Consider the following 15,538-nt stretch of genomic DNA (forward strand, 5'->3'; position numbering starts at 1 on the left):
CTATATGTATATATTCCAAACTCAGGGCCTGATTCAGAGCCGGACGCTATTTGCGCTCGCTTGTTTAGAAAAAGGGTCCGGCTATTTAAATTGAGCGCTCGCTCTTTGCGGTCTGTTGACTCCTCTATGTCTGAGCGAGCGAACAAAATATGTGTTCGCTATTTTGTAAAGACGCCCCCTGGCCGCTCGCATCCTACGTCATCTCCACTATTTATTTGATTAATCGAGTACATCGAAAGGCGTATGAACTGCTCGCAGTGCTTGTGGTAGGATTTTCCTACCGCAATCATGCGAACAGTTCAGGCTAAGAAACAACCAAGTGACGTGGTCGATGACGCTGCTTTGTTAATTATGCACACCCTTAAAACGCCCGTTTTGACCATTTGGCATGCCTGCGTTTGGATCTCCACTCCCCATTTTCAAGCACCTTCCCCTGTTACCACCCACAAACGCCTCATTCTGTCACTCAAATTAGCAGGCATTCGCTATTTTGCGAGCACACAATTTCCGACCGCAATGACTGGTTCGCGCATGTGTATTACAACCCATACGCATGCCCAGTTGTGCGAACATCGCTCGGAGCGAACGAGCGGCCGCTTACGAGCGGCTCTGAATCAGGCCCTCGATGTATTCCTGAGGTGCAAGAGTTTCCCCCATTATAAAAATGCCTCTGTTTCGCAATCTGTAGCAACTTAATTTTAACATTAATTCACTATTAGCAATAATACAGACAGACAGCAAAACACTTTTTATTTTCAACAAGTATAAAACACATACAATACATTTAAGTACAACAAGCACATACTGCATATATATATATATATCTAGCTGAAAATGTTTTGTCACAAGTAAATGTTTTTCGCTGAACTGTCCATGTCTTTATAATTAATAGTTAAATAGTTGGAATTTCCTTGGGCGATTTAAAGCAGGCTTACGGCTAAAACATGACCTGTGTCAGTATAAATTTTGTAGCATTTAAAGATATAAACGTTCCAATACAGAAACACACTCTACAGAGCCACCTGTGAATTCCAAATTCTGCATCACTTGCTGTTATTAAAGGCAGTGCGCAAATTCTATACAAGCCCGGCTGATGAGCCCCTTCTTACCATGTAACCCGGCAATAAGATTTATAAGGGGCACCTGAGCAACTCATTGATGGGGGCTCCTACCACTAAAACTGTCAATATGATATAGTGATGATTAAAAATAATAATGTGTAAATGCTCCTAGCACAACAAATGTGTTAAACACACTGTAGTGCCCCAAGTTCACATTATGCCACATGGAAACTCCAGTTCACATTACGTCATTGTCACCCCAATGCTGGTGATGTAGCCTAGTGTGGCGGCCCCCTATCCTGCTGTTAATCCGGCACTGCCCAAGGGAGGGGTTGGACGTGGAACACCGATTCCGAAAGGGTAGGGTACCGCGGAGTCTGGTAAATGTGGCTTCAGGGCGGAGATATTGCTCTTCCTTCATATTTCGTGTTTGCTGCATTCACTATATCCACTGAAATTCTTTGACTTTTCAGCCAAGTGACCATAGACAGCAGAAATTGGGGCAAGGGTCCCCACACACGCAATGGGTGAGGAGCACAGCACCTAACTGGCAGTAATCGTATGGAGGCATGCCATCGCTTCACACCTTTAAAGAAACCTATAACATAGAGATAAATGATACAGCAGAGGGGCCTTAAAACATTAACATTTTTTATATTTTAGTTACACAAATACATAGGGTGGATCTGTCATTAAAGATTCCCAATATTCTTAGATTTTTCAGAAATGACAAAACTTTCATCTGTTTTTTTTTCTCTTCCCGTGAGCAAGTGGCCACATTGTAGCAGTCTGCAGCTAAAATGTAACACTCATCTACACTCAACTAAAATTAATGTAGTCATTTACACCTAATCTGTCATTTTGAATCTGCAAACAAAATTTACAACTAAACATCTAAAGTCATTGGACCTCATTCAGACCCGGTCGCAAGCGCTAAGTGCTCGCAACTGGGTTGATGTTTAGGCCCTGCGCACGCGCAGTGGCCGCACTGCGCGTCCGCAAGTCCCGGAGCGAGAGAGAAATTCTCTCGCTCTGGAGCTCACTACAAAAGGGGCGGCTGTCGATGTTGATCGACAGCTCGATCCGTTTTGTTTGCATGGCAGGGGGGTGGTTTCACTAATGGAGGCGTTCCTTAAGGAACACCTGCCGTTTTGTGGGCGGCCGCACTGACATCAACAGTGATGTCAGTGGGGAGCTTCCTGCTCGATCAGAGCAGGAAGCTCCCTGGGGCTTGCGGTTGCCGAGACCGAACCTTAGGGTCTCGTATCAAGCCCCTGATGGTCGCGATGGTCTTGACCATCGCGACCATCAACCTGGTCGGTCGCTAAAGCTGTGGGTGGTAACCCACAGCTTAGCTAGTGACCAGGAGGCCGCACTTGAAGTCAAGCGCCGGTCCTCATTCAGAGCGGGCGCTCGCTTCTTGCGACCATTGTTCCTAATCTGTACACTATGCTGGCAAATTGTATTACTCGTCAAACATTTACATCTGCAATTATCAAACATAGCCCAGCACAAACATAGCCCAGCAAGAGGCTTGTATGGAAACTCAGGTTCGCAGATCAGCAAAATCGGTTACAGCGCAGGCTGATCGCAGGGGGCTCATTCCTCCCAGGAGTCTTATCTCAGATCGCTGCAAACCAGTGTCGGCAGAAATGGTCGCAACACGAGGTTGGGGGGGACTAGTGTGATGGGGCGGCACCAATAAATGCCATCTTGGGTGAAATGGATAACAGATGCCCCTGGAGAACAAGGAGAAGTGCCATAAGTGGGGTACATTGTTCATTTGGCGCTGGGGTTGCAGATATATAAATGCAAAACAAATGATCACTATTAGTGGGGTTCAGAGAAAAAGCTTTAAAGTGCCTTTAACATTGATTGACAGTACAGGTATTGCCTTAGGTTAAGTGTTTGTCCTCTTCCTGTAGTTCTTCAATCAAACATGACATATAAATAGGACGGTGCGTTATGCAACGGGTTCAACCAAATTAACATAGCTCTTGATACTGCATCTCTCAAGGTTCCCATGCGCTAATGGTTATTGCCCGCCTGCCAGACGCAGTTTGCCTCATTTACATTCGCAGAGCGGTAAACAGTAATTTTCATTATCTTGTAAATATCTTTTGAATTTGTAGCCTTTGTTTTAATGCAAATTGATAGGTTTTCAGCTGTCACTTACCAGTAAATAAAGTACTACTCAAGTATAGAAAATAATAACAATTCAACTGCAAATAACTATTAAAATATATTCTTATAAATATATTCTATAAACATTTCTTTGTTAAAAAAAAAAATAATAAACTGTAGGTTTTACAAAGTGATTCTCTTATTGATGTCTATTTTATTGTAAATAATTTGGCGCATTTATAGATACAGTAAATGGACTGATACAGTAAATGCTGTTATTGTGACATACATGATACAAGTGGACACTTCATCTATACGCCGCTGAGGTCAGAACTAATATTCAGCCAAGGAACAAGTGGAAACACTTATGAATGAGGGGCGCAGTGACTCAGGTCTCAGCAAAGGCCGGGGATTGCTCCTAGTGAATACATTGGCAGCTTTCCTATAAATATTGGATCTCAGAGTCCATTTACTTCATGAATACTGAGAAATGTTATTGTTATAAATTAAGACCGAGCGACATATTGTAAAATTTGTCTTCTGTTTGCAATCGCAGAGTTTAGAACACACTAAACCACATGAAAAACTGATTTATCTCCTGAGCATACAAAGAAAGATTTGGCAACCTTTGATCAAATGTGCCAGCCCATACCCATCCCTATTGTACAGTACCATGCAGGACCACTCATGGACGTAGTAATTACATTCCGCTGTACAATTTAACCCTCCTCATGTAGGGTAACATTTCTTAAATATCTTTATTATAGATCTGGTTGGGTGCATAATTAAAATGGAGGAGTCGCCGAACATTGAGAATAATAAGCAGACTGGTATAAAATAATGCAGGGGCCTACATGAGAATGGCGCCCCCTAGCTGTGCAAAATATACAAATCAACCTTTTTTATTTTACCATGCATCCAAAAACAACGTAAGCTGTACGAATGCTGAATATGTGTAAATTAATTCTGTTCTGATCATTTATAACACTCTGTGTAAGCAGAGATAAAGGAAGCATCACTAGATTTTAATTAAATGACTTATTTCAACCACAGAGATTTTATTGACGTTTACATTATTATTTTCTGGGTTGTTGTGAAAGGAGTAAATAGCCATTGGAAGGACTTTCTTATATTGGCCTGTGCATGCTCTTCTGTAACCTTTACTAAATACATTGCTTTGTCTTTCCTCTTTGTGTTTCAGCCATGCATATACATCATCGGGTACATCATGTTTTTGTATGTTATTTGGGGATATGAAACATAGCACAATATAGAGGACACAGCAGAGCTGGGTCGTATCCAGGGACAACATACAATAAACTATTCTGCCTCTTTGAGTAAAATCACTGGAAAGTGCGGAGTGTAGTCAGGATAATTTATATAGTTAAATGTTACAGCAGGATACACACAGGGCAATATACATCACAGGGCAATACGTCACTGGGCAATAGGTCACAGGGCAATACGTCACAGGGCAATACGTCACTGGGCAATGTACGGCACTGGGCATCTGGAAGTGGAAAACACACAATTTAAATTTTTGAAGAGATGCAATAATCTGCTGGTGTCTAGGACAAAATGAGACAATGTGGCCACGGGGGCCTGCTTCAGAGTTAGGAGCACATCTAAAGTAAGAGCAAAACATACAGCATCAGACCTTGTAATGGTTAGCATTACTGCCTCACATCACTGAGGTCTTGGGTTCGATTCCCACCACGGCTCTACCTGTGTGGAGTTTGTATATTCTCCCTGTGCTTGCGTGGGTTTCCTCCGGGTACTCCGGTTTCTTCCCACACTCCAAAAATATACGGGTAGGTTAATTGGCCCCCAACACAAATTAACCCTAGTGTGTGTATGTGTGCATGTGATGGGGAATATAGAGTGTAAGCTCCACTGGGGCAGGGACTGATGTGACTGGACAAATATTCTCTGTAATGCGCTGTGGGATATGTGGGCGCTATATAAATAACTGGTAATAAATAATGAAAGAAAACAGGCTGCGCTGCGGGTGGGGCAGTTTAAAATGTGCAGAGATTACGGGATCTATTTACTATTCCTTGGATTGAGATAAAGTACCAGCCAACCAGCTCCTAAGTGTAATTTTTCAAACGCAGCCTGTGGTATGGCAGGAGCTCATTGGCTGGTACTTTATATCTCCATCTAAAGCTTAGTAAATAGACCCCTGTATTTTGGAAAGGGAGTGTTCTATCTTCTAAAAATGAAGGTGAAACCAGTATTGGTTCTTTACATACTGAATCAGCCAGCATTTACCCGGCATGCAAAAGGTGCGTCCAGGACTAAATTGCTCCTGTTTTGCTCCTGTTTATATGACCTTAAGTTCTAAATCAGGCTCACAGTGTATAAAGTCCCAAAGACCCAACAACAGACATCATCCAGGATTTTAGTAATCCTCTGTTGTGTAATGTAATAGGTTCTAAGATGGTGGAATCTGCAAGCAGCTAAATATACTAAATATAAATAACCAGCCTCATTACTGATTGCGGCGAACTCCCCCAAAATCACGCTGGTTCCTTCGTCTTGGAACCTATTACACAACGTACAATATTTTAGTCCATACTGCTCAATATTTGCAGAGAGATTGGGACAAGGGGGCATGGCCAGATCACAGAGGGGGCGTGTCCGCTTCAGGCCCCTTCCAATCACACTTTCACCAGGTGGAAGGGGCGTGCGGCAATCGTTCCCTGCGCAGAGCGTCCTCGAGTGAGACACACCTCCCAACTGTCGGACAATGCAGTCCCAATTGTGATGGTGGTACCGTCCCCATGCAACAGTTTTCAGAATTATTCCTCTTTCTTATTGATCTCTGTCCACTTCATTCAGTAAATATAAAATATACATCTCGTCCATGGTATATGGATGACCTGCTCTGTTAAATAACATATTGCACATTGTAAAAAACCCAAAAGGTACAGTACAGTATATCGCATTTCCTGCACAGGAGGGATTGGGGCCTACTAATTCACATTGAGCATTATGTACAATTGTGCTGTAACCCAGAGCAACCAATGAAATGTTAGTGTTCACTTTCTAAACTGTGCTGGAAAAATGCCATCTTAATTCTGATTGGTTGCTAAGGGTTACAAGTCCCATAATGCACCACGCTCATACAAATATGACAGCAGTATTTGTGGCTTGTATACTGTATGCTATGAATGATTATCATGCGGAAGCAATCTAAAGGGAATAAACAACAGAAAGATATGTCCTACAGCCTATTACAGATGTATACTGCAACCTCAGCTACAAAGCGCAATTCCATCCATCATTATACTGCGTCTCTGCGTCATGGGGGAGATCTCATAACTGCATTGGCACAAAGGTTCGCTGTAAATGGCGGCCGGTCCATCTGCTTATCTCAAACACATAAAACAACACGGCACGTTTTTGAATAATCTGTAGTATTCTTCTTGTATCTGGAAAACAAAGACATCTTTTCATTTGACGCAGATAACTGAGTGAAGGAAAACATGACGTAATATAAATCGCACAAAATTGACTTTCCACGCACAAATGTATGTAGCGCACATCCAGCACATTTACAGTATTTGTCTTCGTTCCTCTATGAATATCCAGTAAACCATAAGATTGGAGCAAGGGTGGTTTAAGAAAGGAGGGGGCCAGCAGGGGGCGTAACCAGAGGTATGGCGGCCTCATAGCAAAATTTCCCCGGGGTCCCCATAGGTCTACCTATTCCCAGCCCCCCCTCCTCCATCCCCGCACTACTTACATCGTCCTGAGCGCGCCGCGCATAGGCAAACGCAGGGGGGGTTTCCGTCTGCCTGGTACCCCCCTCACCAACACATACTATGACCACTGTACAAATAGTAATATAATAGAATTTTCTAGTGCTGCATGTTCTTCTCAGTATCACAAATGAAATAATTAGCGCCACCTGTGGATCTTTTAAAATGTATCAGCCAGTAATAAATAACCTGTGCACCAACTAGGAGATCTGGAAAACATGCACTGTTAGGGATGCACTGCTATAGAGCCCAATATGTACATATACTGTATGTCCAGGGAAGTGCTACGTTCTTCTGCTGCTCCCCCAGACTCCGGGACTTGCTCCCATGCCCTGGAATGGTGCCCACATCTAAAATAAAAACATTCAGCTCAGGCAGGATGGCTTACTGCCGCATCAAATGACTTACTGTGATCCTGTATATGCTGGAATTATGACACACAATACACATTGTATGACGCATATTAAAGCTGGATAAGTACTAATTCTGCCCCTTCATGGACTGGCCAGACTCGCTCTAAAATCACGCATTTGGAAACCCCCGTCTAGCAATCCTGCGTTTGCGCTCTATCTCTCCTCACTGAAGCTGGGAGGAGGCGTGGCCGTGGTCCGGGGATGTCATCATAGCCACGCCTCCTCCCAGCTTCTTGTGAGAGACATATCAGAGGAGCGCCTATGTCATTTTTAATCAGGCGCCGGTGGTGAGCCAATCGGAACTTGCGGACCAGCAGCCGAGTTCCTATTGGCTCACGACCGGCGCCTGATTAAAAATAACATCGGCAATGTACTTGGCAGGGTGCTGCTTGCTGGGCTGGTGGGCCCCCTAAGCCGCTGGACCACATAGCAAGCACACCCCTTGCACCCTCTATAGTTACGCCACTAGGGGCCAGTGTACAGACCACTCGGGCCCCCTCCTCTCTGCAGTGCAGTCGGCTCTGACATTGTATCAGCCCATGCGCAGGTCTTCAGTAACATGGCCGCCGCACCATTTTCCCAGTGATTTGTGCTGCAGCACCGATGTGGGACTCTGTAGGCTGATAAGTTTTAAACATTGGTGTATGGTGTATGGTGTGGGTCCCCCCTGAGGCAGGCACACTGCGCACCCATTATAGATGCGCCAATGGAGGTTATTTTACTAAGACAAACACCAGTTTTGTATTTTCATTACAACACATAAATGCTTTGCTCATATAAAGTCCACGTCCTAGGCATCACGGTCGCTCCATACCTGCCATTTTCCGCTGTACTGCAAACACAAGATACCAACGTGTAAACAAATTATAATGGATTGCATTTCAAAACTGCCTGGCTAATATTCATGAAGCCTGACTAATATTCTATTCTATAATCTATTTAGATGATCATCGGGGCCGGCTCCCGGCTCTGCTTTGCCTGTCATAGCAGAGCAGGAGTCGTGGAACCCGGGGAAAGCCCTGATAATGGAGATGGCGTTATTATCACAGGGCTGCCCTCGTTAATTTGTTACAATTTATTTTTAGTACATTGCAGGCAGATCGCATTTCCTATTACAAGTATGGGAAATGTGATCTGCTTACTAATATGCAAATAAAGGGCTTGGAGTAGTTTTTCATGAAAACTACTCTAATTGCCCTTTAATACATTTATGTGATACTAAAATAATGTGAAAAGAGTATGAAAACAAAACACCCCTTTTTCACATTCTTTTTAGTAAAACTAATATTGATAAATAGGGCCCTAGGTTATAAGTTCTTGCTATGTGTTGGCATTGAATATTAGCGATGCGTTTTCTTACCTCATAAACTTGTACATTTTGCAGCCATAACAATGTATTCTAGTATATGGGCCCGATAAGTTTACAGCAGTTCATAATGAAGGAGGTTTTTCAAAGCTCGGAGAGCGATATTTAAGACAGTTGAGCGATTACCATAGTCTGCACGTGCGTCAAGCATCAATACAGATATTGCTCGCAGTGAGGGTTTATTCGCAAAATGATTGACAGACAGGGACGGTTTGTGGACGGCATCGGGAGATGGCCACAAAAAACATGTGCGTCGCGACAGAATTCAGGGCGTGGCTCAGCCTGCGAGTGCTCCGTACCCAACCCGTCAGGCTGTGTTTATAAGAAAAATGACAGGAGCTGATTGGTTAGTCCTTTATCTTTCTCCAAGCTTTGATAAATCTTCCCCAAAGTGATTTAAATGCTTCTGAAGCGCAGTCTCTTGGAATGAATGAGATAATGAATGGAAATATTCTGAGTGCATACTTAGTACTTTGCATATGAATGAACTCTAAAGCGGTAATTGATATAAACAGCCATAACATGAGGCAAAAACATCCACACAAAACAAATAAACAAGAACAGTACGTACTACTGTATAACGTAAATGGTCAGACATTATACAAATTTATATTAATAGACCTTTCACCAAAGTATGTTTAAAGGGGCCTTTATAAAATCCTGAGCATGAAGAACTAGTAACGCATAGGGGTCGATCCTATTAGCCACGATGATCTCGCTGGCCCGAGTCATCGCGGCAATGGCTGCACTTTACGGCAGCCTGGACTTGCGGAATTCTGTTTGCAGCCCCATAGGGCTGCGAGCAAAATTCTGCGAATCTCGGTCTCAGATCGGTCCGCAAAGGGTGCGAGGCGCAGGTCCATTGCCGGCGTTTTAATGCCGTTGCAACGGCAATTCGCACCCCTCGCGGCTATTTTAAAAGTTTAGTGGTCCATATATGAACGAGTTTTACCATACGCAACAAGTGATAAAACTTGTTGTGTATGATAATGATGATCCAGCCAATCAGCAACCAACTGTCATTTTACAAACAGATGACAGTTGGGAGCTGATTGGCTGGAGCAGCATTATCATACGAAATGAGTTTTAAAACTCGTTGTGAAAGATAAAACTCATTAATAAATGAGGCATTTAAGAACTTATCTATACCGTAGATATTTGATATAAAGCTGCCATTGTGGCGGGGGATTATTTACCCAATGGAAATCATACTTCCTGTCTACAAGCTTATTTACAGAAACTGCAACAACCTCTCAGAACTGAAGACTAATGACACAAACTGAGTGGCAAACACTGAATTGATCTGTCCACTTCTGATGACCACTGACCACTGTGTGAGTGACTGGCCGCACATGGCGAATGCCCATTGCTAGTAACTGAATGAAATCAATACATTTCATGACAGCCGATTCGCTATCTCAGTAACTTGTGTTACATTGAATGTCCCAATTCTGGTGATAAGTAGTCAAAAATCACTTACAGTATCTCCGCAATTTATAAAAAAAAAAATCTCCCAAAAGCAGGTGAGCGCCAACCGGCAGCCACGGTAATACTGTACTGTGCCAGTACGGTAAGGCTTACAGCTTTGCCAGGCCAGTCTCCGTGCATGTGTGAGCCACTATATGCTTCAGTTCTGATACTTAAAAAGAGAACTCTATAAAAGTGTATAGGCTGTATTTATAGAAAATTATGTATTATTGAATTAAAATAAAAAAAGAGCTGATTTTGTGTCAGTGACCACGTGACTCATGTGTAACTGAGAATAGGACTGCTTGTGACAGAGGCAGTGATATGATATGAGGACTGAGCAGGGAAATGGGGGGAGCAAGAACTCACAGACTGAGAGTTATATAGTGGGAGGAGCAGGGTCCCTAGCAGCACAGAGTATATCAGGAGATGAGTGATGTGTTAGTGAGGACAGGGCTGCATGTGACAGGGGCAGTGACATGATGTGAGGAGGGAATGGAGGCAGCAGGAAGTCACAGACTGAGTTACATAAGGTGGGAGGAGCAGGGTTCCCAGCAGCATAGAGTATATCAGGAGATGAGTGATGTCTTATGGTGAGGACAGGATGACATATGGCAGGGGCAATGTCATAACAGATAGAGAGGCATATAGACAAGGTACACAATAAGGACCTCATTCAGAGCCGGTCGCACAGAGCGTGCGGTCGGTCTGAATGAGGGGAGGACGTCTTGAATTTTCAAGACGTCCTCCATTGCGGTGGTAAGGCTGTGGGTTAACACCCACAGCCTTACGACCGCCTAAGGTGATGGTCGCGATGGTCAAGACCATCGCGACCATCGGGGCTTACGACGAGACCCTAGGGTAGGGTCTCCCTTGTCGTAAGCCCTGGAGAGCTTTCGGCTCTGTCTGAGCCGGACGCTCTCCACTGACATCACTAGTGATGTCAGTGGGGCCGCCCCAAACGGTAGGCGTTCCCATGGGAACGCCCCCGTTTGGGCTGCCACCCCCCCGGCCCATCTTCCAAACGGGGCGAGCTGTCAATCAACATCGACAGCTCGCCCCCTTTGGATCGAGACCCGCTACGACCGACTCTGTCGGTCGTAGCGGGTCTCACGCATGCACACGACGGCGCCGTCGTGCACATGCTCTGTGGGGGGCCATCGACCCGGTCCGAGCGCATCGGCGCTAACGACCGGGTCTGAATGACCCCCTAAGTCTCTTGCTGGGACAAGGATTCCAATAATATCCCATTCCAGGGAAGAGTAAATAGTCAGGCATTAGCTAATGTTATCAATTTACTACCAGCTGCGACCATCAAGTTAGTAACCTGAGGTTACTAAGGGACCTTACTCTGAAAAAATTGCAATCCTGTAGCCTGTATCCTTTTTAAACATGGTGCTAGCCGATGAGGCCCAGTTCAGGAAAGCTAAGCTTGGTAAATGGGACAATCTCACAGTCCCATAGAAGGAGACACAACCACTCTGCCCAACATTTGTACTTTCAGCTAAACTTTAATTTTATCATTGATTGGACCTTATTTTGTCCCTACGCCCAGTTGTACTCTCACAGAGACACCACAGGCACTTGTTAATGTATTTGTAATAAAACCATTTGATTTGTTATCCGCCCTACAGACCAAGGCACTGGGACAAGCAGGACCAGCACAGAGACCACAGGGTAAATGTACTAATTCAATTTGGTCCCGATTTGCAAATCGGGAATTTACTATCATTAAAGTCGGGTGATTTTGTCATTCGCGTACTGTAACTACAAGCTTCAGCATGTACTTACAGTGAGTCCGTGATCCATAATGGATTTCTGCGGAGAACATCATGGGACAAAAGGTGAGTATTGGAAGTTTTTTGCACGTACATCCATGAATACTTTTTGTTGACAAGGGGACGTGAACATCAGGCAGCAGGTAAGTATGTGAGAGTGTGGTAGGTGTGCAATAAACCTACTTTCTATGGTGTGTGAGTGATGTGTTTTTTTAACTATTTATTTTACAGTGGAGCTACAAGTGCCGCATGTCAGCTGGCACTTGTAGTTCCACAAGTGAAAAATGGCTGGCGTGCTGGCACCTGTAGTTCCACGGTAAAATACAATAGTCACACTTTATTTGGCCTCCCCCATTACCCCCGTACACACAGCCCAGGGGGAAGAGCCCCGGGCTTCAGACCAAGCCTGGGGTTCGGGAGAGGGGGGACCCCTTTTTTATGGGGTCCCCACCTCCCCTGAGATCTCAGGCTTGGCCTGAGTGGCTTGGGGTGATAATGCTTTGGACCTGGAGACCTGGTAATAGGGTCTCCGGGATATGGTTTTGGGTCCAGTACTGGTTTTAAATATAGGGGGACCCCTACGCAATTTTTTTCCCCCTATATTTAAAACCAGGACTGGCCCTGCAGCCAGGTGCTGGTACCTAAATTACGGTGGAACCCTACTCGTTTTGTTCCCCGGGACAGGCTGACAGGTCCGGGGCTGGTTAGGCTTTTGGGGGGGAACCCACGTAAGTTTTTATTAAGAAATTAACCCTTAAAATATATATATATATATATATATATATATATAAAAAAGCAGTCTGCACATATGTCACTGATATGTGCAGCCTGCTTGTTCGGGAGAGAAATTCGGGCGGTGAAATCGGGACTTCAAAACGGACAGGATCGACCAAATACACCATCAATCAAAACGATCCTGTTAAAAACGTCCGTTTTTGATCGATACTATCCGAGTTGAAAAACGGGACAAATCGGGAAAAAATCGAATCTTAGTAAATTTACCCCCATAGAACCATCTGGTTAAGTAACAATACATTACCTACTCTGTATAATAGAGTCCTGTGAAGTCCCTGATACTCCGCACATTTAATATTTGCAGGGGAGAGATGATGAGGAAGATGCAGCACAGGATTTGACACATGTGGAATCTGGGACATTTAAGAACACCCTACCGACAGATTTCAAAGTCTATTCAGCTATTGGAGATATTACCTATTACTGACATTTGTCTAGGGGATCTACATTTATACTGTATGACAACAATGGGGGTGATTCAGCTTAGGATGAAATTGCAGAGCTGCACGCAGGCAGCACATAGGCACGCAGGCAGCACACAGGCACGCAGGCAGCACACAGGCATGAAGCAGCACACAGGCACGCAGGCAGCACACAGGCACGCAGGCAGCACACAGGCACGCAGGCAGCACATAGGCACGCAGGCAGCACACAGGCACGCAGGCAGCACACAGGCACGCAGGCAGCACACAGACATGCAGGCAGCACACAGGCACGAAGCAGCACACAGGCACGCAGGCAGCACACAGGCACAAAGCAGCACACAGACACGCAGGCAGCACGCAGGCAGCACACAGGCACGAAGCAGCACACAGGCACGCAGGCAGCACACAGGTATGCAGGCAGCACACAGGCACGAAGCAGCACACAGGCACGCAGGCAGCACACAGGCATGGAGCAGCACACAGGCACGAAGCAGCACACAGGTATGCAGGCAGCACACAGGCACGCAGGCAGCACACAGGCACGCAGGCAGGACACAGGCACGCAGGCAGCTGCAGGCACGAAGCAGCACACAGGCACGCAGGCAGCACACAGGCACAAAGCAGCACACAGGCACGCAGGCAGCACACAGGCACGCAGGCAGCACACAGGCACAAAGCAGCACACAGGCACGCAGGCAGCACACAGGCATGGAGCAGCACACAGGCACGCAGGCAGCACATATGTACGCAGGCAGCACACAGGCACGCAGGCAGCACACAGGCACGCAGGCGGCACACAGGCACGCAGGCGGCACACAGGCACGCAGGCGGCACGCAGGCAGCACACAGGCACAAAGCAGCACACAGGCACAAAGCAGCACACAGGCACGCAGGCAGCACACAGGCACAAAGCAGCACACAGGCACGCAGGCAGCACACAGGCACGCAGGCAGCACACAGGTATGCAGGCAGCACACAGGCACGCAGGCAGCACACAGACATGCAGGCAGCACACAGGCACGAAGCAGCACACAGGCACGCAGGCAGCACACAGGCACAAAGCAGCACACAGACACGCAGGCAGCACGCAGGCAGCACACAGGCACGAAGCAGCACACAGGCACGCAGGCAGCACACAGGTATGCAGGCAGCACACAGGCACGAAGCAGCACACAGGCACGCAGGCAGCACACAGGCATGGAGCAGCACACAGGCACGAAGCAGCACACAGGTATGCAGGCAGCACACAGGCACGCAGGCAGCACATAGGCACGCAGGCAGGACACAGGCACGCAGGCAGCTGCAGGCACGAAGCAGCACACAGGCACGCAGGCAGCACACAGGCACAAAGCAGCACACAGGCACGCAGGCAGCACGCAGGCACGCAGGCAGCACACAGGCACAAAGCAGCACACAGGCACGCAGGCAGCACACAGGTATGCAGGCAGCACACAGGCACGCAGGCAACACATAGGCACGCAGGCAGGACACAGGCACGCAGGCAGCTGCAGGCACAAAGCAGCACACAGGCACGCAGGCAGCACACAGGCACGAAGCAGCACACAGGCACACAGGCAGCACCCAGGCACGCAGGCAGCACACAGGCATGAAGCAGCACACAGGCACGCAGGCAGCACACAGGCACGAAGCAGCACACAGGCAACACACAGGTATGCAGGAAGCACACAGGTATGCAGGCAGCACACAGGCACCCAGGCAGCACACAGGCACGCAGGCAGCACACAAGCACGGAGGCAGCACACAGGCACGCAGGCAACTTTGCAATTCCGTCCATGGTAATAAATAAATGCAGCGACAGATGTATGACCTCTACTGCATTTGCAATCCCAGCACTGCGACAGAGGTCGCAGGCTGGGATAACCATTGCAACTATCAGTGGACGGCGTCGGCCAACTGAGTAAGCCTCAGCTTACGCAGGCTTGTTAGGCCTAGAACATGTGTCCCTACCACTCCTGGAAAACGAGGCAGCCACCCCCCCCCCGTTTCCAGGAATGTCAGCCCTCCCTGCCCCAACACCACCCCTTAATTGCCCCTTAATTGCCTCTGCCTGTCAATCAGGCGGAAGCGTAGCAGCAGTGGCGTAAGTTCATCCCAGATGCCCAGAGGCAAGTTATAACTTGGTGCCCACCCCAACACAGCCGCTGACACTGTAATGTAGCAATTCGCATGCAGACAGGCTATATATAGACAGAGGCGGCAGCTGATAGACTGACATGGAGCTCTCCACTAGTGTATGGTGGTTTCTCAGGTCCCGGGATGGGGTGCCATGTATAGGGGGCTGCCGTGACGGTACACTGCGGGTACATAGTTACAGCCCTAAGTGG

The 15,538-nt window shown here is 46.7% G+C and overlaps 1 protein-coding gene across 1 annotated transcript in view; it reads right to left on the reverse strand.

Moving 5' to 3' along the window:
• Positions 1-733: 733 nt before the first annotated feature.
• ADGRL4 (adhesion G protein-coupled receptor L4) overlaps positions 734-15,538 on the reverse strand; it is a 308,744-nt gene continuing 293,939 nt past the window's right edge. Inside the window, exon 16 of the mRNA XM_088450302.1 lies at positions 734-6,619. Coding sequence (XP_088306428.1) covers positions 6,557-6,619 — 63 coding nt within the window. The 3' untranslated portion in view covers positions 734-6,556. The remainder of the gene's footprint in view (positions 6,620-15,538) is intronic.

This window comes from Taudactylus pleione, unplaced genomic scaffold (genome assembly GCF_031769625.1).
Source record: "Taudactylus pleione unplaced genomic scaffold, aTauple2 ptg000514l, whole genome shotgun sequence".
Lineage (NCBI taxonomy): Eukaryota > Metazoa > Chordata > Amphibia > Anura > Myobatrachidae > Taudactylus > Taudactylus pleione.